Below are 21,582 nucleotides of genomic sequence, written 5' to 3' on the forward strand. Positions count from 1 at the left end.
GTCTTATGTCCCTCCCTGGGACCTACCGCCTTACTGGAGTGAGTTGCAGGTGTAGTTAATAGTGCTTCGATGTCATTAGTTGATCGTGTACCTCTTCCTGTGGAGTAATGGGCGCTCATGTTTGACTGGCTGGATTGTAGCTGGAGTGGGCTTCCTGGGACAAGGGGCTCTCCCTACCTGACTCCAGACGCTCTTCGTTCTCAGTCAGTACTTCGGAGTGAACCAAGTGAAGTGCTGGTCAGCTAGGCTTTTTCAAACCTGCAGTGTAGCCAGTGACACCCACTCCTTTTTGTAACCAAAGAGGGCACCTTCACTTTTACCTTGCCACCTGGCACATGGGAGCCTCTGGCCAGAATGACCAGCCCGAAGGGACTGGGTCGGCACAGGTATTAGAAAATCAGTTAGCGTGCTGGCGCTGCAGATAGCAAGCTGTGCCTTGGCACTTGGGTTACAGCTCCCGTGGCACTGCGAATCGGCCCTCCTGGGAGAGTGAGCAGTGGCTGGTTAGAGCCGGTGCTGCTGCCCATGGCGACGGGCATGTTTGCAGACACACAGGCTGTCGCCGCAGGTGTGCCGCCCATCGGGGCTGCTGGCCTTTGGGAGCCTGCTGAACGCACTTGTTCCCTGGGTCTCCGCCTCTGGAGGTGCAGACTCCCCTGGTGCTGGGGAGCCAGACAGGGGAAATAGGAGACTTGGCCCCCGTCTCTGTCTGCTCAGGCCTTGCTGGCTTAAGAACATTCTTATTAAAAACATCGCCTGCAGCCAGGGACTGACTTCCCTCCCTGTCACAGACGCAGTTTTCCTTCTCTCTGCTTCCATGGCCCCGTGGCTGTCATGGGCCTGGCTCCTACCCCGGATCCAGACTGATGCCCTCCAAGCCCCTCCCCTGGTACCTGTCAAACCTCAGCCCCTGTCTGTGCCCCGTTCCCTCCTTGCCTGGGCCAGCAGAGTCTAGATCCGCGGGGGCTGAGGGAGGAGGGGAAAGGAGCTGCTTTTATGACTCTAAGAACCCAGATTGCTGTGGGACTAGGCTTCTGCAGCGCATGGCGCTGGAGTCCCGTCAGGAGAGGGTGCGGTCCAGTCCTGCGGGGCTGCTGTTACGCAGGTAGGCTTTTATGGGCTTGCCCAGGAATGCGGCATGAATTTGTAATTTCTTTAGGAGAATAGGTTCCTGAATGCAACTGGCAGACCAGGTTTTTAGATTTTAAGAATTTAGCACATGATTGTGCCTGTAACTTGATATTACCTCAAAGCCCCCACAACCAGACAATAATTTTGCATGCCACAAGTGGGGACGTCAAAGGAAATGAAAGGCCATTCCGGCCGTGGCTGACTTAATAAGGAATCATAACATTGACAGCATTGGAAGGTAACCGAGAGGTCACGAATTCCCACTCAGCTCACAGCTGGGAAAACCTCAGACCCAGAAGGACTGCAGGCCTTTTCCAGAATGTGATGCTCGTGCCAAAGGCCGCCTTGGAACCCAGAGGCCTCCCCCTGTCTCGGGATTGGGGTGTGGGTTTTCAGCAGTCACCCCAAGTTATGAGTGTGACCAAACTCCTGTTTGGCGGGAGAGGAGCCGGAGCCTGGGGTGAGCCTGGAGCCAGGTACACATAGATGCCACTAGGTGCTGCAGAGACAGCTGGATGGTTGTCATGGAAGAAAGGGGCAGTCTTCTCTGTCCACTCGCAGCCAAGCAATTATAAAACTGGAATCAACAGCAAGCAAGAAACACAGATGAGCCACAGCTGTCTGGCGGCCGGTTCTCACGGTGGCCCAGGCCGGCTTCCCGGCAACTGTCGAGGTGTCTCATGTTTTCACACCTTCCGATCTGGTGGTCGATGATGCCTGCCGACCAGCAGCACTTCATTAATAGGGTTTACTTAGCTGGAAAATCAATAGATCACGCGGGACCAGGACTAACGAGAAAATAACTGCCGTCAGTCCGTTTTAAGCTTATTTTTGTATTTGTGCTTGCTTACTTTTTAAAGTTTACTAACAGATTTTTTACAGCTCAGCTGATAAAACTGATTATCTTTAAAAGGACCAACTGGTTCCTTTGTCTGGATTTGTGGAAATAACAAGTCTTCAGACAGTATATTTCAATTTTTTATTCTATAGCAGTATTTGTCCTTTTATAAAATAGAGATCGTAGGAAAACGGTTCTTCCCAGTGACATTTTTTAGATTGCTTTTTAATTAAGAAGGGCAAAAGGATTGTATTAAGAGTCACATTACCAGAAAACCATTCTATATATTCCTTCCACTTGGTCCCTCTTTGAGGACGGGATTCTGTAAGAACAGAAATATTAGAGAAATCATGTGACACCGTTCTGTGGGCCCACATTTCAGGAGCCACGGAGGCTCAGAGGACAGGACAAGCTCTGTAAGTAGAAGGGGAATGAAACTGAACCAGACCTGGAAGAATTGGGCAACACAGGTTTTTTTTTCCATGCTCACGTGATCTCTGAATGCTGACTTCTTAGAGTCGGCGCACTGGGGTAGCACACGGCCACGGCACCCGTCACCTCTTTCCCGTTGTGAACTGAGGGAGGGCCATGAGTCACCAGGATGGACTGCGTGAGGCCTTTAGTGAGTGAATGGTAGGACAGAAGGGCCATGGGTCTGTTTAGGTTCGTGTAGCAGGACCCTGGGACCTCTTACGTTGGCACCACTGGTCAGTGGGGGTAGATGCTGAGGTCCCAGGCTGGCTTATGCCCGTGGTGACCCCACGACACCCCGGCAGGCTTTCTGAGTGTCATGTCACGATTCTGGCGGCTTCGCCAGGATGCCACCTGTTCAGTTCCTCTCCTAGAAGAGCTCCAGTGGGCCTCGCAAACTTAACTTCCTCTCCTCCCTTAAACCCGTTCCTCCCCACTTTCCCGGTTAGTAACTGGTAACCTCTTCTACCAGGTGCTCAGGCCAGAGGATTTGGAGTGACCTTGATCCTCTTTTTTCTCTCCTTTGTTCCCCCCTCCAGCCCACCCACAAATGCTACTAGCTCTCTGCATTTGAGAGGTTTATGGAGTCCAACCATTTATCATCACCTTGACTCTTCAAGCCCAGGGCACACGGTGTCTGCCCCTCATCTGCACTGGGTCCCTGCCTTCACGCTTGGCAGCCAGAGTGACCCATGAAAATGTGTTGATCATAGTACTGCTCCTCTGCTCAGACCCTTTAGTGTCCTCTCATCACACCCATGGATGACCCAGCGCCCTCACCATGGTTCACAAGGCCGGACCATCTGCTCTCTGACCTCCTCACCTGCTATTCTTCCCGCCCGCACTCCATAGAAAACTGCAGAAAGCATATGATTGGGCAGGGCCCTGCGGACATACAAGGGGTTCAGGAATGTCTGGACAGATGTCCACATCACTAGGCACCGAGAAGAAAGTGCAGGGTGCTGGGAGTCATCACTCCGGCAGAGCTGGGGATGGCGATCGGGGTGGAAGACTCGAGGGGGGCAAACTCCAGCTTACAGGGGGTCCTCCCCATGGGCAGGTTTGCAGGAAGCTTCAAAGAGCAGTAACGTTTCACAACTTCCAGAGTAGAAAGACTACTTATAGAAATGTACACAAAGGAAACAATTGGTTGACTTTTGGAACTTGTATCTATAATTACTGAAAAGCTGAAACAATCTAAATCGTTAATAGAAAAACATTCGAATTATGGTTCATTTATAGAGTGGAATAGTATACAGGCATTGAGAAGAATGTAGAAACATCAAAACTTGTAGCTGTGTGTGTTTTACAAGTGAGAAAAATCATGATACAAAGCACTATGTGTAATATAGACTCAAATACACATAAACGTCTGTTCAGAAAAGAAATGGGAAGGATCTATAGCTAGAAAATTGACTTCAGCTGGTGAGATTAGAAGCAGTCTTTATTCGCTCTTTTATTTTGCAATAAGTGTTTGATATTTTTATCACTGGAAGAGATGAGAGAAAGGAAACAAGGGCTGCCTTGTCTAGATACCTTATATTCTTCACTGGAAAATGGAGGCTGCTGGCAGGAATTCCTTCAATTTCCTGGTCCCTCTTCACCCGCCCACCACTGACCATAATACCCACGGCACCTGTCAGTGGATGGCGCCTTATCTCCGGCCACGCAGAGGACTGCTGCTTCCTTCTGTCTGAGTCCCTCCCTGCTCACTGACTCTTTCTTGCCTTTGTCCTCAGTATCTTTTGTAGGTTCTTATCAGTATTGGAACATGCCCATGGCTCACCCTTTTTCCAAAATCTAAGCAGTGTTTTCTGTGTCCAACACTTTATCCTAAATTTGTTACTCCCGGATTACTCTGAAGAACCTGCTCATGTTATTCCAGTAGATAACGGTGTTCAGTGACTCTTTTCTGTATTCGTTGACTCACGAGAACTGCCGGAGTGTTTTCTCTATGCCGAAGGCCAGGGATGCAGAGATGACGTTTCACCGCTTCTGTTTTCAGTGAGATCACAGGGGAATGCAATTCTGCCTGAAATAAAAATCTAAGAAAAACCCAAATTTGTAGAGCTCAGGGTTTTTCTTTAGAGGGAGAGGTATACTATAGTAGGTGTTTCATCTGTTAATCGAATTATTTTTACCTTCGTACTATTAGTCATTCGAGAAATGCACATTAAAAGCACGATGAGACACCACTGACTGCCCTGTGCAACGACTACAATGAACTACAGTGGCAACACCACCTGGCGGATAGGCTGCCGAGCGGCTGGAGCCCTGGTCCATGGCTGGTGGGTGGGCACAGCACAGCCAGTCCAGGAAACTGTGAGGGTTTCTTCTTAGTTCACTGTAGGGCTCAGTAACCCCACTCCTCGGTGTCTACCCAGGAGAAGTACAGTCGTGTGTTCACACCAGAACCTGTAGGAGAATGTCTGTAGCGATTTTAATTCACAATTTCCCCAAATTGGAAACAACCTAGACGTCCTTCACCTCATAAATGGATAAACAGACTGGAGTGTGTCCGTACCGTGAGTACCACTCCACAGTGACAAGGGAGGGACACCGGACACATTCAGCCGCGTGGGTAAACTGCAGGTGTATGTGCCCAGTGGAAGAAGCCAGACTCAACAGCACACCTGCTAATACCATATGGCTCCATTGGCTTAAGTGGAAGAGCAAATGTGTAGGATAGAAACTGATCAGTGGTTGCCCAGAGCTGGGTGTAGGAAGGCGGGTTGACTATAAAGGGGCATGTGGGAATTTTAGGGGGTGATGGAATTGTTCTGTATATGATAGCAGTTACTCAACTGTATCCATTTGTCAAAACTCATAGAATTAAACATTAAGAAGAGTGAATTTTACATTTTGTAAGTTATACTTTGGTAAACCTAACTTAAAATATTTTTGAGGCAACAACATTTTTTTTGAGATGTGTTATAATCACATGTTTCAAAAATCCAAACAATATGAAGGGATACAGTGAAAAGCCTCATTGTTACCCTTGCTACCTGCAATCACCAGGTTTCTTACGCATCTTGAAGTTTCTCTGTATAAGTATCATCATTTATGCATACGTTCTCATTCTAACACAGCACAGCTTGTTACCGTAATTTGCAGTTCTTTCTCCATATAGTATATGTTACAGTTCTTTTCATGCCAGTTGCATTGAGGTCTTTCATTCTTTTCTTTGGCCACATGGCAAGAATGTTGTGTGAGGGCATATACTGTGTTTGACCAATTCCCCTTTGAGGGACCCAGATCTTTCCCCATTGTACACAGTGCTGCAGTGAATAGCCTCATATACGCAATCAGTGCTGGTATAACTCTTCCTCCGAAAACGCAATTTTGTTCCAGTGCAATTGACTCATCAGGGGGCAGTTGTAGCATAACCCAAAGTCTGCGTTTGCTCATGTGCGATTTCATCCCTGAGAAACACTTAGGCGAGCACAGAAAACTGGGATGGAATTGTGTAGGAATAAACAAAACACGCACACACTTCAGACGTCAGCTGCTACTCCATCTCCCCTGTGTTGAGTCACACCAGTCCACGCCTGGTGTGACAGCTTTCCTCCGACCCTCCAACTCAGATAACCCTTCTTCCACTTCACAAAAACCACCACCTCAGCCCTCTGCCCTCCTCCACAAGCACACTGCAGGTCTTTTTCAAGGTAAAGTGCCGTTTTGATTTTGTAGTATCTTTGTATTTCTTAACCATTTGACATGTATAAAACCATGCTACTGTTTTATTAAATATGCCAGTGACACAGTTTTTGAGTATTATGCTTCTAGCTTAATTTTGTTTTGTTTTTTTATCCTCACCCAAGGACACTTTTGCATTCATCTTCAGATAGAGCGGGAGGGAGAGAGGAAGGAAGAGAGAGAGAGAAACATCGATGCGAGAGAAACACATCTACTGGCTGCCACCCACACGACCCCAACTGGGGCCGGGGACAAACTGCAACCGAGGTACGTGCCCTTAGCGGGAACCAAACCTGGGACTATCTGGTCCGCAGGCCAACGTTCTAACCGTTGAACCAAACCGACCAGGGCCCCTAGCTTAATTTTGGATGGAAACTGTAGTTTTTATTGACTGGTTTTGCATAGTGCAGTGCTTTATAACATGTTATATGTGTGTTGCATTGTTATAGCAGAACTGATTGTACCGCGTGTGGGTCTGTCTGTAGAACAGATTTCCAAGTGGAAAGGTCCAGAGTTAGGAGTTAGATTAGGAGGAGTTGCTGCTGTGAGACATTTAAATTATGTGGTTGCTTTTTCCTTTTTCATAAAAAAAGGATAGAGCTGAAAAGTGTGTGTCAGCATGGTTTGTAATAATTCCGTTCCCTTCCATCTTAAATCTGCAGGTGTGTCTGGATGTGTGGTGGCCGAAGAGGAAGCTCTTTGCACCTTGGTGCAGAGCGGGAGGCAGGATTCGGGGAAAGGCGAAGTGGGTGGCTAGCCAGCTGGATTGGTGAAGATGGGACTCCCCCTTCCCCCCCCTCCCCGACTTCTTCCCAAAGAAAGAGGCCTTCAAGCCAAGACACAGAAGGGACTAGTCATCAGCATGGAGAATGATTGTGACAGAGCCAGTGACAGCCCAAGACACATTCACCAAGCTCCATAGAAAACAGGGCGTTTCAGGGGCATTTTGAGTCCGGGAGCTCAGACATTTGCTAAGAGGGACTGATGCTTTCTCTCCTAAAGTATGTGAGGATAAAAGAGTCAAAAATTGGGAATTAGGAGGACGTTTAGAAAGTGTACCCAAGTGTTTGATATCTTACCGTACGTAAGGTTTTACAAAAATGTTCAGACCTTGCCAGTTTATTATATTAGTTCACTATTTCTTCAAAGAGTTCTGTTTAAAAACATTGAATAATTGGGTGGGAAAACAAGCTTATTTTCTGTTTTTAGTTAACCATAAAAACCCCCTCAAGGCCATGGTTCCCTTAATATCAGCTTACCCTACGTCGCAGCCAGAGGAAGGGAATGACCTTAAAGTTTTGAAAATAGAACAGTGGTAAACTTTACACTTTCTTAGTATTGTTTTTATTTTTGTTTGATGGATAAAAATTGGTTTCTCTGTCATAAAGTAGTAGTGTCAACTGTTATAATATTGAGGATACAGTTATGAAAATGAATTAGTAAACCCCCTTGAAATAAGTTGGCATTGAAAATTTAGCAAAGAAGAAAGTCACTTGTTTTATTAGGTACTGTGAACACGGCGGATTTGATCTGGAAACTGGCGTTGAGACCCGTAATTTTCTTGTCAGCAGTGATTTTGAAACTGTACTCCATTGCTTGGGGCTTGCACAGTTCATTTCTGCATTTTTAAAATATGATGAAAAAGAATAATCTCTTACATTATGTCATTTCTTTGAAAATAGTAATTACTGATTCAGCTAAGCTGCTCTTCATTTAATTTGTTATCCACTGAGGATTTCTCTATGGAGCTTTCTGTTAAAATTTTGGTTTGCTGTTGGTGTAAGTCCACATAACGAGAACCGGAGTATCGGCCCTTCACCCGAAAAGATAAGGCAGTCTCGTCCCTCTGAGGCCCCTGGATGGGCAGAAACACGTGTTCCGGTTCTGTTCATCCTTTAGGCTTCTTTGCTGTTAGAAATATGTCTTGCATTTAGATTCTTCCAGGTGATCTTAATATTGTCCATCAGCATATACACAGTTCAAAGGGAATTGGGTATTGGTGGCGTTGAAATAACGATCGAAGCGTAGGCGCTCGGTTCACCACTGTTCTTCACTTACTCTGTAAATGCAACCTCGTATTCACTCTCAGGCCACGTCAGTGTGAGAGACCAGGGGTTACTGCTGGTCTGCTTTGTGTGACCTTGGTTTTTTCTGACAGAATACCTTTGGGAGATGGGATGGCGTGTCTCAGAGGCGCCAGCTGGTTATTCGCTTTGTTCTCTCTTTTTCCCAGAGATTATATGCTTAGGAAAACAATAAAAGCAGTGGCCCGACTTTCATCTTCATCATGGGAAGGAACGCCCGCCTTTGCCTTTATCTGGGTTCAAGACCCGTTTGAACACCTGCCAGACTGATTTGCTTTATTCAAAAGACAGTATTTTCTACTCCTCTAAAATGAAACTTGGACGTGTAACTTTACTATTATTAATACAAGAACATTTATTGAGAATGTCTCTGTCCCAAGCTCTGTGTTAACCTTTGCTTTAACCCCCCCCCCACCACCGCAGAGGAGTGATCGTTGGCCCCCCTACCTTCTGGGGGGAGTGGGTGCTTAAAAGCACCCAGCCACTTAGCTTTGCTTTGCAGTTTGACTAGGAAATGTTTGTCAGGTGATGTAAAAGTAATTTTAAAAATCTATTTATCCTTTCTTTATCATTTAGCAGTTCCTTGCTTGCTTAACTCTTTTTATTTCCAAAAATAGTATTGTTATTTGAGAGTTCTTATGTTATTCCCATAAGAACTTATCCTGCTTCAGCGTTATTTTTCTTGAGTTGAGCCAAATTTTGTTCCATTCTGAGGATGACAGGTCTTTCTTGTTCTGATCGACTCGTGATACGTTGTTTGTTGCAGACTGGAGTGCTCAGAGAATTTGTCATCAAGTCAGGCCACTGATTTTACTTAATAGGTTCCACATGGGAATACATTGAGGTAACATAATTATGTCTTAGCCAACGTGGGAAACTCTTAACTTTGAAATTTTTATATGACTCTTGATAGCTTCCATCCCCCCAATTCCCTCCCTCCCCCACCCTCCGCATACCAATAGGCAATCTCCATAAAGTGGTTTCAAACGATGGTGTTCTTGATATAACCAAATAGTATTATTAAAAACAAAAGGCCTTCTGGAAAACTTTTTTCCTTATATGAGGAATAATGACTTAATCATGAGGTGGGAGAAAGTTAAGAGGTTTGAGATTAGCCAGAGATTTAATTTAAAACGGCACATTGGATAAGGTGACATATTATCTCTCGAGATAATGAAATAATGGCTCGATTTGGTATTTACTGAAGAATTCGTTTTCATATATCATCTGCTTTCAAAAATAACATTTATTATCTCTCTTTCGCAAAGAAAATGTATGTAATGTTTGTGTTGAATCAGAAACCTAAGTGTTTTAGAGGGAAAAAAAAAAAGTGTATGATTTTTTACTCTCATGGTGAAGTTTGTTTCATTTTGTGCAAATCAGCCTCTTCATGGCGCCCCGAGCCCACATTGCTAATAAGCTCTTAGGAAAGAGTCGCTCTTAATTACTCAAGTGTTTTCTGTTTTTGTTCTCTGAGTGACTTTCTCTCTTTTCTTCTCCCGAATAAAGCAAATGAAGAAGCACCCGTGCCGCCAGTGTGACAAGTCCTTCAGCTCGTCGCACAGCCTGTGCCGGCACAACCGGATCAAGCACAAAGGCATCAGGAAAGTTTATACCTGCTCGTAAGTTGTGGCTTCTGGCGAGAGCGCGGTCGGAGTTCTGAGTGGGATCTCCCCGAGGCTTTCCATGCCTTACCACTGATTTTCCATTCCCATCCTCTGGTCACGGTTAGGGGGTCTCATTCCTTAATTACATTCTCTTCGTTTGACATGCAGCTTCTTGATTGGACTGGGATGCTTAAAATACTGAACTCGAAGGGAGCCGTTTCTGGCGCAGCCTGCAGGTTCCTGGTTCTTGGCTGTTACCCGAGGGATCCGTTTCATCCGTGGGGGTTTCAGAGAAGTGGCTGGGGCGCAGGGGTGCGTTGGGGTGAGCTTCCAGCATGCGCACGTTGCTCCGTCTGCTGGATCGGCTTAGCGGTTCAGCGTGACCCTGAGGGGACCTGGTCCTGGGTCCGGGAGTCAGGCCTAGGCTGACTGTTGGCCCTCGGCTGGGGTTCACCACCGAACGCAGGGCAGCCGAATCTCGGCACACCGTTGGCTAAGACAGCAAAGGCACTCGGGATGGTCACGAGCTGCTTAGTGTGTGACCATCAGAGCCTCTTGTGTCACTGCTTATGGAAAGGCTTCATTGCACACTCAGTGAGGGTTGGCTGTCAGATCCGTGGGGCCTTGCTGGGCCCGGTTAGTTAGGGGTGGCTCTTGGGTCGGAAAACGGGGACGTAGACTCTCCTTCGGTGACATTGAAGCTGAGAGTGAGTTTGGAGAGATGAGAACCTTCTGTAAATAGAGTCTGTGTGTTGAGATTGTACTGAAAGAAGCAGAATTTAGAAGGAAGGCCTGGGCTGGGAAGAAGATGCAAAGGACACCCCGTGTGGCCTCATCCTTCAAGGGGTGGGTTTTGTTTATTTCCCCTTGACGTCACTGCTGGCAGCGAAGTGCTAGGATTGGCTAATTCCAGGTGTTCTTTGCTGTCGGGGCCGGCTCCCCTCGCCGCCCCGGTGCAGGGTCTCTAGCGTGAAGTCAGCGGAGTTTGGGGCTGATCACTATAAAATCCACAGGAGCTTGTGTAGAGGCGGAAGACAGTGCTTCCCATCCCCTCCGCGGCTGCAGGGTTCCTCATGTCTGGCTCATCGCGGCCATGATCACCGTGGTCATCGACTCTCTCTTTTCTTTTTTTTAACCATTTTTTGGGCCTACTTTATTAAGAAAACAGTAAATTCATATCTTCCGAAGAAAAACTGTATTCATAATCTACAGGGTTCTTTTTGCATAAGATAAAATGAAAACTTAAATAACTGACCTATTTTGAGTATCTGCCTAGTTTTGTACGTGAGTCTCTGGATGAACACATACTTGAGTGCTGGGATTCTAGCCGGGCACACTGCATTTGTGCCGTGACGAGGAATTTAGAGGGGACACTGTCGTCTTCTCTTTGTCGATGGCAGACTGCATGGGTCTCCTTCAGCGTGAAGGAGTCAGGGCGGGACTTTCATGTTCAAGTGTCTCTCATGATGGAAATTCTGAGGGAACACTCTGAATCATGCTAAAGAAAACTTTTGAAGTGGAATATTCTCCATGTTGAAATTAAAGCCATCTAGAATTATGAATTAAGTGACACTTGAACCAAACCTAGAAAATAAATACTCCATCTGAACCGAATCAGACTGGTCCTATAAGGACACAAAAATGGTCAGAAAACTTTTTACAAAAGCTGCCAACATTTTTTTTGCACAAACTGGAAACTACAATTTATAGCAAAATTGCTATTTCCCTTTGGACCATCTTGGCCCCTCTGAGCGCGCTGCTGGCGGTGAATGTCCTTCGGCAGCACCGCCGTCTCCAGCAAGTAGGTTACCTCCTCGTGTTCCGCCCACAGGCACTGCCCGGACTCCAGGCGGACCTTCACCAAACGGCTGATGCTGGAGAAGCACATCCAGCTCATGCACGGCATTAAGGATCCGGACTTGAAAGAACTTGCGGAAGCCACCAATGAGGAGGAAGCAGAAATAAAAGAAGACACCAAGGTCAGGCATCACAGATCTTCTCTTTACAGTGAAATCGCATGGTCTTGCTTTTTTTTCATTCATTCCTTTCTTTAAAAATTTCTTACAGTTACACAATTTAAAAAATTCAGACTATACATAAAGGTATAAAATAATCAGCAGTCTCCCTCGACACCCATTCCGACCTTTCCTCTTGCTCCTAAAAGGTAACTTTGTTAAGTTTCTTCTGTGTCCTTCCAGAAATAGCTTTAGGGATCTACTTACATAAATAAATTAAAAAATTTGATGTTGACTCAGAAATCGCCTCTTAGCCAGAAGGAATGTATAAAGCTGGATTCTTTTTCACTGGTGATATGGTGGTTGTGATTGGGTCCTAATAACAGTTGGGGTTCCTTTTTGCTTCCCCTAGTAACGATAGAAGACAAAATGGCACATTCATGCCTTATTCTTATATCAGTGGGTAGTGGACTTGGATCAAACACAATATGTGACAATGTGTATACTGACCTGCGTACAAGGCGCGTGTGTGCCACCTACACTTAGAGTGACCAGCAGCTCAGCGGACGTTTAAGAGATGCCCCTGCCTTTGCCCTGTGCGGTGTCTGGAACATGCCTGAGTAAAGCCTTTGTGTGTTTTCAAGGAGTTAATCATTGAGTCAAGGTCTATCAGAACACAAGTCAGGCTAACGTTGCATTCAGTTGCAATCCTTTCCCTCAAGGGTGTCTGGCGGTGAGGGGAGGGGAATTAAAGAACGTAGGTGGAGGGGCTGCTTCAGGTCGAGGTGTATGAGAGGCACCCTGTGAACAGGGCAGGAAATTGGGCCATGGAGCTGGAGGAGGAAGGGTCCCTTTGGCTTGGATTTTTGGAGATCAGGAGTTGAGGGGATTTGATGCGGGTCAAATCTAGAAAGCTGGAAAGGTAGGAGAAAGGCATGGCTTGTTGGGGAAGGGGTATGATGACGGAGTGGGCAGGAAGGGGCAGTTACTGCGGTTCTTCCAGAAAAGGCAAAATCCTGGCCCTTCCTCTCCCACAAGGTGTTTTTCAGTCCACCCAGCCCCTGCGTCTCTCGGGCCTCCTCTCTGCTCTTCCCTGGTCGCCCTGTTCCAGCCCACTGGCCTTTCTGCTGTCGGCCAGGCACAGGCCTGACCTCAGGCCGTTCATGCACCGCTCTCCGTGTGTGGACCCTTTCCCCGTGTGGCCGCATGGCTCACGCCCTCTGCCAGGTGTCACCAGCATGCCAGGCGTAACCTCACCCTGCCCCCTCCCAGGCCGCTTCGTTTTCCTGTGTGTGACGCTGTAGACGGGGTCCTTGGTTGCTGCTGCCACGCTCTGTTGGAGCCTACCTTCCATGGAGGCAGGGACTTGCTTGTCCCCTGCTGGGCCCGAGCACTGCCTGGTGACACAGGAGCTCAGATTTGTGGAGCAGATGAAAGGCTTGAGCCTCGGGTCGGGTGCAGACTCCCCACTGTGGTCACAACCAAATCCCGAAGCTCACGGCACACATTTCCCTGGGAGCTGGTCATTTGTCCCCACCCTGCAGAACGGCTTTCAGTTGTGTCTGTTCTTTTCTCCAAGGTTCCCAGTCCCAAGCGGAAGTTGGAAGAACCAGTTTTAGAGTTCAGACCTCCCAGGGGAGCGATTACTCAGCCACTGAAAAAGCTAAAGATCAATGTTTTTAAGGTTCACAAGTGTGCCGTGTGCGGCTTCACCACCGAAAACCTGCTCCAGTTCCACGAACACATCCCGCAACACAAGTCCGACGGCTCGTCCTACCAGTGCCGGGAGTGCGGCCTCTGCTACACCTCGCACGTCTCCCTGTCCAGGCACCTGTTCATCGTGCACAAGCTGAAGGAGCCCCAGCCCGTGTCCCAGCAGAACGGGGCGGGGGAGGAGAACCAGCAGGACAAGCCCAGCCCCGAGCACGAGGCGGCCGACGGCGCCGTGTCCGACAGGAAGTGCAAAGTGTGCGCAAAAACGTTCGAAACGGAAGCTGCCTTAAACGCTCACATGCGGACACACGGCATGGCCTTCATTAAATCCAAAAGAGTGAGCTCAGCCGAGAAATAGCCACAGACCTTCCACAAGGAGGATCCCTGTCCACATTGGAATAAAAGAGACATTTTTGTTACGAAAAGTTTGCAGTATAATAGAGTTAACAGTACTGACTAGGCTGTTGCAATATATTCTCTTTCAACATCCCTTCACCTCGTCGTGTATATCCTGGATAAGTATTAAAACAGTATTTGAGTTTAAAAGAGTTTGTATATATTTAAATGAATAACTTTTTATACTCTTTGTTACATGTTTGTATCAGTATTTAGTAGAAAATGTTTTGAGTTTGGGTTTTTTTGGGGGGTGGGGTGGGGTTTAGAATTTTTCTTTTTGTATCGTTCCTTTAAAACAGAGTTCTTAGCAACAGGGGCAGTTCCTGAATTCAAATAAACCATTTTGTACGTTATGGATTTAAAAGGGTTAACTAATTACAGGCGAAGATGACGCCTTTTTTAGTGTTTTTAATTTTTAGAATTCACTACATAAATTGTAGGCGATCGTGGGTCTCAGAACACCTGGGGACTTCTAAGTGTCTTAGCACCACCCTCAACGTGCCTGCTCTGAGCACGCCCCGCGGGGGTGGCGTCCGGGCCACGCCAGGCGGGGTGTCAAGCAGCAGCCTTGCCAGGGGTAAAACTTAGGCCAGAAGCCCAGTAACACACGAGGAGTTCCTTAATTCCACCTCACGGGGAAGAAGGGTGTCCGTCTACAGTCAGACGGGCTGGTGGTTTCCTGGTCAGATGTCCAAGGCTGGCTTAAGAGCACAAGGAGATCAAGTTACGAAAGGGCTGGACTACTGTACAAGTTACAAATGCGTAGTTAGACCAGTAGATTTATATAGTCAAGTTTTTGTCGTGTAATTTATTAACTATTATAAAGACACAACTAAAGATACCAAGTATTTCTCTGGCTCTTGACAGGAAGACAAAAATCCTAGTTGACTTAACCCTTTTGCTGTCTAAAGAGTTGGCGTTTCCTGTTCTGGGTGCTACTGCCAAACGTTCTGGTACTTCAAGTTGGGTTGCACAACTTCAACCGCCCACCTCTCGGTGCAGCAGCCTGTGCGTGGCCATGGGCCCCTCCATCAGCGCCGAGCCACCCGGGGTCAGTTGGGTCATTTCAATCAGTACATTTGCTGGCGGGGTATCTGCTCTCTGGAAGCACAGCGCGGTACTCTACTGTCCCTTCCGTTCATAGTTCTCTGGGAGAGTTCTATTTTTTTGGTTTTTGGTTTATGTTTTTCTTTGCCATTTTATATCTTGTATTTATCCCTAAACATGTTTTGTACTTTTTTTTTTTTAAGAAAAATTCTTTTGTGTATATATAGATACTTGCATGATATACTGTAGCCAACATTCGGTTCCTCACGAAGGTCTTGCTGCTGTCAGGTGTTACGCACTACATCCATCAGAACTGTATCAAACACATTTCACATGTAAATAAACGTGGGACATTTGGCCCTTGTGCTTCTGTGAGAGAGTTATTGATGGTGGGACTGTGACATCTTCATGAAGTGGAGGAAGTGATTAATTTCAGGGACAGGCTACAGGATATTGCAGAATTCTTCCCGCTCAGAAGAAGGGCATATCTGTTCTCGTTAGCAATCAGCTATTTTGTCACTTTCTCGTTGACTCCATCAGGACATTGGTGTAATCCGAGGGCATGATTTAAGTATTCCTCAACTTGAAATTCAATTGCTGTTACTTGTTATATTTATACTTGTATTGCTGAGTTGTATTCATAGCACTTTTCATATGTTTCTGCATTTGAACCTTGCAATAAACCTGTGGTGGGCTGCACAGGTCTTACTAGCCTAGTTTCACAGTTGAGGAAGCTGAGCTCTGATTAAATTCTTGTCCTAAGCCCTCATAGCTGGTAAGTGGCTTTGCATATTAGAACCCATATTCTTGCTCTAAATATAGTGCTCGCTCTATGTGCTTATGTACATATTGGCAAATACTCATTTATTCAACAAATAAAAAGTATGTGCAAAACATGATACTAGAATTTTTGTTTGTGGCACTATGGCTTTTATAAGATAACCTGCAAGTCTGTCTGCTCATAAATACCCAGAAATGCTTGGTTATATGAAATTAGCTTCTATTAAATGCCTAGTTGAGCCTCCAAGAAAGTTTTTAAAAATGCCCAGAGGTCCAAAATGAAGAAGGGAGACCCAGAGTAGAAAAACAGCACAAGGTGCTGTCACCCTGGGAGGAAACCTGGATGGGTCAATGGAAGAGAGAATTGGTGAACTGGAAGATAGGTCATGAAGAAGTTACTGAGACTACAGCGAAGAGATAAGAGGTGAACTATATGAAAGAGAGTAGAAATCAAGAGCGACCAGATAAGAAGATCTGACAAGTTTAATAGGAGTTCTAGAGAGAGGGAATAGATTTGGGAGGGCTATTGTGGATGATTTTTAGCCCCTAATGAAAGACGTGGGCTTTTGGTTAACGTGGTGAACACAGCAAAATCCACATTGGGGCTTGTGAATTCTACCCATTTGATTGTAGGTGTAGGCATTCAAGAAACAACATAGTCCGACCAAAGGCAGAAACCTGGGGCTGGCTCCATGAATTCTTAGGAAACCCATTTCCTCTGGAGGGAAGTGGTTGCTGAGGCTGAAAGAGGAAGCTCAGGTCCAATAGAGACGAGTTCTTTGGACAGGAGAGGGACATAACCAATTAATCACTGATGGTGTTCAGAATGGATGGGAGAGTATAACAGGATAAGTTGGGTTATGCTATGGTTACAATCTTAAATTTTTTTTTTATCAATTTTTATTAATTTATTTTTGTTACAGATGTTTCTCCTTTCCCCCCCATTGACACCCTCCTCCTGATCCCCCCCAGCATTGTTGTCTTATGTCCATTGGTTGTGCATACATGCATATACGTTCTCCCTCCCCACCATCCACCTCCTCTGAGGTTTGTCAGTCTGAACCCTACTTCTATGTCTCTGGGTCTGTTTCGTTAATCCATTTATTTTGTTCATTATATTCCACAAATAAGTGAGATCATGTGCTACTTGTCTTTCTCTGATTGACTTATTTCACTTAGTATAATACTCTCCAGGTCCCTCCGTGTTGTCTCAAAGGATAAGAGGTCTTTCTTTCTTACAGCTGCATAGTATTCCATTGTGTATATGTACCACAGCTTTTTTAATCCACTCATCTATTGATGGACACTTGGGCTGTTTCCAGATCTGAGCAATTGTAAATAGTGCTGCTATGAACATAGCGGTACATATATTCTTTCTGATTACAACCCAGAATCTTTTTTAAATTTTCACCCAAGGATATTTTTCCATTTATCTTCAGACAGAGTGGGAAAGAGGGAGAGAAAAAGAGAGGGAGAGAAAGAGAAACATCTATGTGAGAGGGACACATTGACTGGTTGCTTCCCACATGACCCCTGCCAGGGCTGGGGACCAAACACAACTGAGGTATGTGCCCTTGACTGGCATCGAACCTGCGACTCATTGGTCCACGGGCAGGTACTCTAACCGCTGAGCCACACCAGCCATGGCTACAACCCTACATCTTAATGGCTTATAACAAGATGTATTTCTTGCTCACATCCCATGTCCATTGTGGAATCATTGCTACAAATCTACTTGTCTGCTCTCCCCAGTATCACAAAAGTTCTGGTTGTTGTGGCAGAGGAAAAGGGCAATGCTTTGGCCCAACAATGGCAGATGTCACTTTTTACATACAGCTCATTGGTCCAAACCAGTCATAGGGTCCCAGGAAGCCAGGACTTGTACTCCTACCATGTGCTCAGAAGACAGAAAGCTGGAAATATTTGAACAGTGTAAATGACCATCACAGGAATAAAGCTGAAATCAATGTAGCCACGGTGCTAACACATGGGCATGAGGACCCGACCTCAGAGGTGGGATGGGGAGAGACTGCACTTGTAGGTAGCATCTCAGAAGTACTATCAAGAGGGTTTCATGCTGTGGATGACAGATCCAAAAAGGGTAAGTCTGGAAGTTCAAATCTGGGTGATTTCCTTAGACTTTTTCAAGGTTTACATTACTACTTAGATATGTGAAAGTCAAAATTATAGCTAGGTGTGGTGAAGCTTGCACTTTCCGTACACACAGGAGATCTGTTTTTGTTTGCATGTGTGTGGTTGGATGATTTTATCAGCCATCGAGCCGTCGTGCTGCCATAGAGAATGCCGGCGAGGTGATAAGGACGCACGAGATGAGAAACAGGAAAATGTAGACCCAGACGACGTGGCGTAGGCCACTTCCTCCCAGACACGCTTTCTGCAAACACCCCCCTCCTACTCCGTACCTATTCTAAAGAATAACTGCCCCACCCGAAGCTCTGCTGGGCGCCCCTCCCCAGGGTCAGTGGGCTAGTGAGCTGCATTCCAGATTATTGACCAAGAGGGAACTTTCCTGTTGAAAACTTTGGCTAAGATATTATTATTTCGTATTAATATATTCATGCTGCTGTGATTTAAAAATGCCTACTGGAAAGGGGAAAAGAGGAAAAAGTGTTTGAAGAACTTGGTAAAATAAAACATGACTTAAAGGAACTACTCATTTATCCCCAAAATGGTCTGAAAATAAAGGGGTGTGTCTTATGTGGAATGCTATCTGCACCACTTAGCCGCGCGTGTGCACACGCATGCGAGCACACCAGGTGCTGTGTGTGCTCCAGGTTGCAGCTCCTAATCGTAAGCACACACCTTCGAACTTACATTTAGTGTAAGAACGGGGCTCCTCCTCATGCGCAGTTCATTCTTTGCTTAAATGGCCACTTGGACCTTCTTGTTTACTTCGAGTTTCTTATAATGATCCCGACAGAGATCATTATAAACCTTTGTGATAGGACAGTGTGAATGTATGTCTCTGGAAGAGCCCCTCTTCTAGCTCCCGGGAGCTCTGGACTAGTGTCACCCTATAGTCACCATTGCCCCAAACCCCTTACGCTGAAGTGCCGCCTTGATCCGCGTGGTGTGGGTGTGAGGCTGAGCTGGGGATGACGTTCCCTTTCCACATCCATGTCCCCTCCCTGCCGTCCCAGTAAAGCTTGATGAACATTTTAGTAAAGGCTCGATTCATTGGACGATGAAACTTGTGTCATCAGCCTGTGTTCTGGGAGTTGGCTCATTCACATGTGCTGCCCTTGTTGGAAAGATAGATCGGGGGGTGCCCAGCGTTAGATCCTGTATGAATTAGTGTCTTAGCTGAACACAAATAGCACACCTGGAAAAGGTTTTACTTTAAAGAAATGAAGGAGGGGACTATATAGAGAGCCATGGTCTGGAACAAAGGATGCTGAGACTCCCGGGGACTAGCCGTTGCCGCCTCAGGGCTGGAGTTGGAGCCATGGACTGGGGCCTCTTCGTAAGAGCCAGAGCCCTAGTGAAGCAAGAAGGGTGTGGGAGGGAAATTACAAGGAGGCTGTCCCCTCACACTCAAAGATTTCCTGCCTGCACCTCCCACTGGCCCAAAGCCAGATAGAAGCGAGAGGGCAAGAAGCCCCAGAAACCTTCTGTAATGTCAGCAAGCAGGGCACAGAGCAGGACGGGGATGCGTGCCGATCTGGGGCACTGGGTGGCAGACATCGTAATGACCACAACACAAGTACCTAGCACACAATTTCATAAGTGTCTGCTCTCTACCTGTCTTTCAATGTGCATGTGATCCCCTATAGGTAGGCTGTGAGCTGGAACAGGGTACCCCGCATTCCGTGTTTATCTTTTCTTTCTAATTACCTCACCAGGTCTATCCTAGAATTATACCCTCTTCCTAGTGGCTATATTTTATGTAAGGAAACAGAAGAACACTTCCCAGAAAACATTCTTTGCTAGTTTCTAAATTCAATCTATGAAGTTAGTTCTGACTCCAAGCAGCGCTATTTATAATGTTTCGTAGCATTAAAGGAACTGAGTATCCAATTTGCTGCTGCTTTATTGCGTGGTGCTGCCCTGGAGCTGTCCTTTGAGTTACAGAGGTGAATTACTGTGTTTTTAGCTAGGGGAGCGCTACAGTCAGAATCCACCATGTCACACCTCCAACTCAGTTCCAGAAGGTGTGGGTTTAGCCCCAGAGTAATTTTCTGACCTTTAGGTGTAGTCAAGTGTAACTGGGTTGGTTATTTCTGGAGAATACATATCATTTCCTTGATGAAAAGGAACAAGGAAGGCAGAGCGCGCTGACTGGAGAGAATGGTGTGATGTTGAGAAGTCAGGAGAAGCAGAGCTGTGTGTCCAAGGGAACCGCCTTCTCGTCGAAAGGGTAGAAGACAGGTCTTTGCGTAGGGCTTATGGACATTTTTCTTGGTTTTGTAGGTTCAGCATCTGATCCTTTTCCAGTGTTGAAGAATCTGCCATTGTATGCTTCTTGGCCAGAAATGGACCTTGCCCTGGCCGGGCGGTTCGGTTGGAGCATCGTCCCATGTACCAAAAGGCTGCGGTTTCAGTACCCAGTCAGGGCACATACCTAGGTTGCAGGTTCAATCCCCGGTCAGGGCATGTACAGGAGGCAACTGATTGATGTTTCTTTCATCTCTCTCTCTCCTTCTCCCCTCCTCCTTTTCTAAAATCAATTTTAAAAATCTTCAGGTGAGGCATAAAAAAAGAAATGGAACTTGTCTCCTGCTCCAGAAGCCAGAAGGTCATGTCCCTGACCCCTGGCAGCCTAACCTCAGACATGGCCAACACAGTGCTCCTGCCTGGACCCTCCAGCAGTGGTACAAGGTGGCAGGCACAGTTTAAATGAACTCGTTCTGGTGGCATGGTGGCATGGTCGCGGTGATTACGGATGGAGAGTCATCTTGTCAACTGTACCTGTTGGTCAGGAAAGGGGAAGGACCAAGATGGGAGGAAGAAGTGTGGACCTTCCTCAGCCTCAGCCGACATCATGGTGGGACATTCAGACCTTAGACGCCTGCTTCCCTCTGAGACACCACCCCAGCAGCATGACAATATCAGTTACTGTAGAAGTGTGTGCCTTTCTGCAACCTCGAGGCCCCAGCAGACCTTCCGTCCCCGCATCCTATCACCTCACCAACCTCCTCTTCTTCGCCTTCTTCCTGACTCTTTCCTGTACGCTCTGCACATTCCCTTCCCAGCGCCTGGCACGGGCTGTTCCTCAGCCTGGAATGCCCTTCCCTGCGTTGTCATCCTCACGTGGACCTTTTTGCACTAAGTTCCGGTTGGCTCCGAGGTCACCTGCTCAGAGAGCGCATTCTGGGTCACCTTGCTGGAATGCACCCACCCCAGCCAGCAGCACACCCCGCTCGCTGCTCCCCGCTCCCCACGTGGCATGACTCCCCCTGGCACTGAGCACTCTCCGCGGTGCCCACTGGCTGCTGGTTCGTGAGCTCCGCCTGCTTTCCACCCCGGGTCGCCAGTTTCCCAGTTTCCTGTCATTGCGAGAGGCGTTGTCTCGTTCTGCAGCCTCTGCAGCCGTTGGTTCCCACTTCCCCGGCAGGTGGGTTGTCAGGTGGGTTGTCAGCAAAGACATCCTGGTTTTCACAGATGATGGGAGACCTAACGCTTGTCCTCTTCCACAGAGCTAGTTAGGTGGTATTTTAACATCATTTTAGGTGGTTGTTGTTTTTTTGTTGTTATTGTTAACCCTCACCCGAGGCTATTTTTTTCATTGATTTTTAGATAGAGAGGAAGGGAGGGAGGGAGGGAGAGAGAGAAAGAGAAACATCGATGTGAGAAAGACATTGAGTGGTTGCCTCTTGCATGACCCCAACCAGGGCCTGGGGTTG

General features: G+C 46.8%; 1 protein-coding gene across 3 annotated transcripts in view; it reads left to right on the forward strand.

Moving 5' to 3' along the window:
- The window catches only part of ZNF532 (zinc finger protein 532), a 93,650-nt gene extending 77,909 nt beyond the window's left edge, over window positions 1–15,741 (forward strand). For 2 of the 3 annotated variants that reach the window (XM_036245470.1, XM_036245472.1), the window contains 3 exons: window positions 9,730–9,842; window positions 11,659–11,806; window positions 13,362–15,741. In XM_036245470.1, the coding sequence (XP_036101363.1) occupies window positions 9,730–9,842; window positions 11,659–11,806; window positions 13,362–13,853 (753 nt within the window). In that variant the 3' untranslated portion in view covers window positions 13,854–15,741. The remainder of the gene's footprint in view (window positions 1–9,729; window positions 9,843–11,658; window positions 11,807–13,361) is intronic. The other variant, XM_036245469.1, reaches the window with a different exon arrangement.
- Window positions 15,742–21,582: the final 5,841 nt, after the last annotated feature.

This window comes from Molossus molossus, unplaced genomic scaffold (assembly GCF_014108415.1).
Source record: "Molossus molossus isolate mMolMol1 unplaced genomic scaffold, mMolMol1.p scaffold_m16_p_6, whole genome shotgun sequence".
Classification (NCBI taxonomy): domain Eukaryota; kingdom Metazoa; phylum Chordata; class Mammalia; order Chiroptera; family Molossidae; genus Molossus; species Molossus molossus.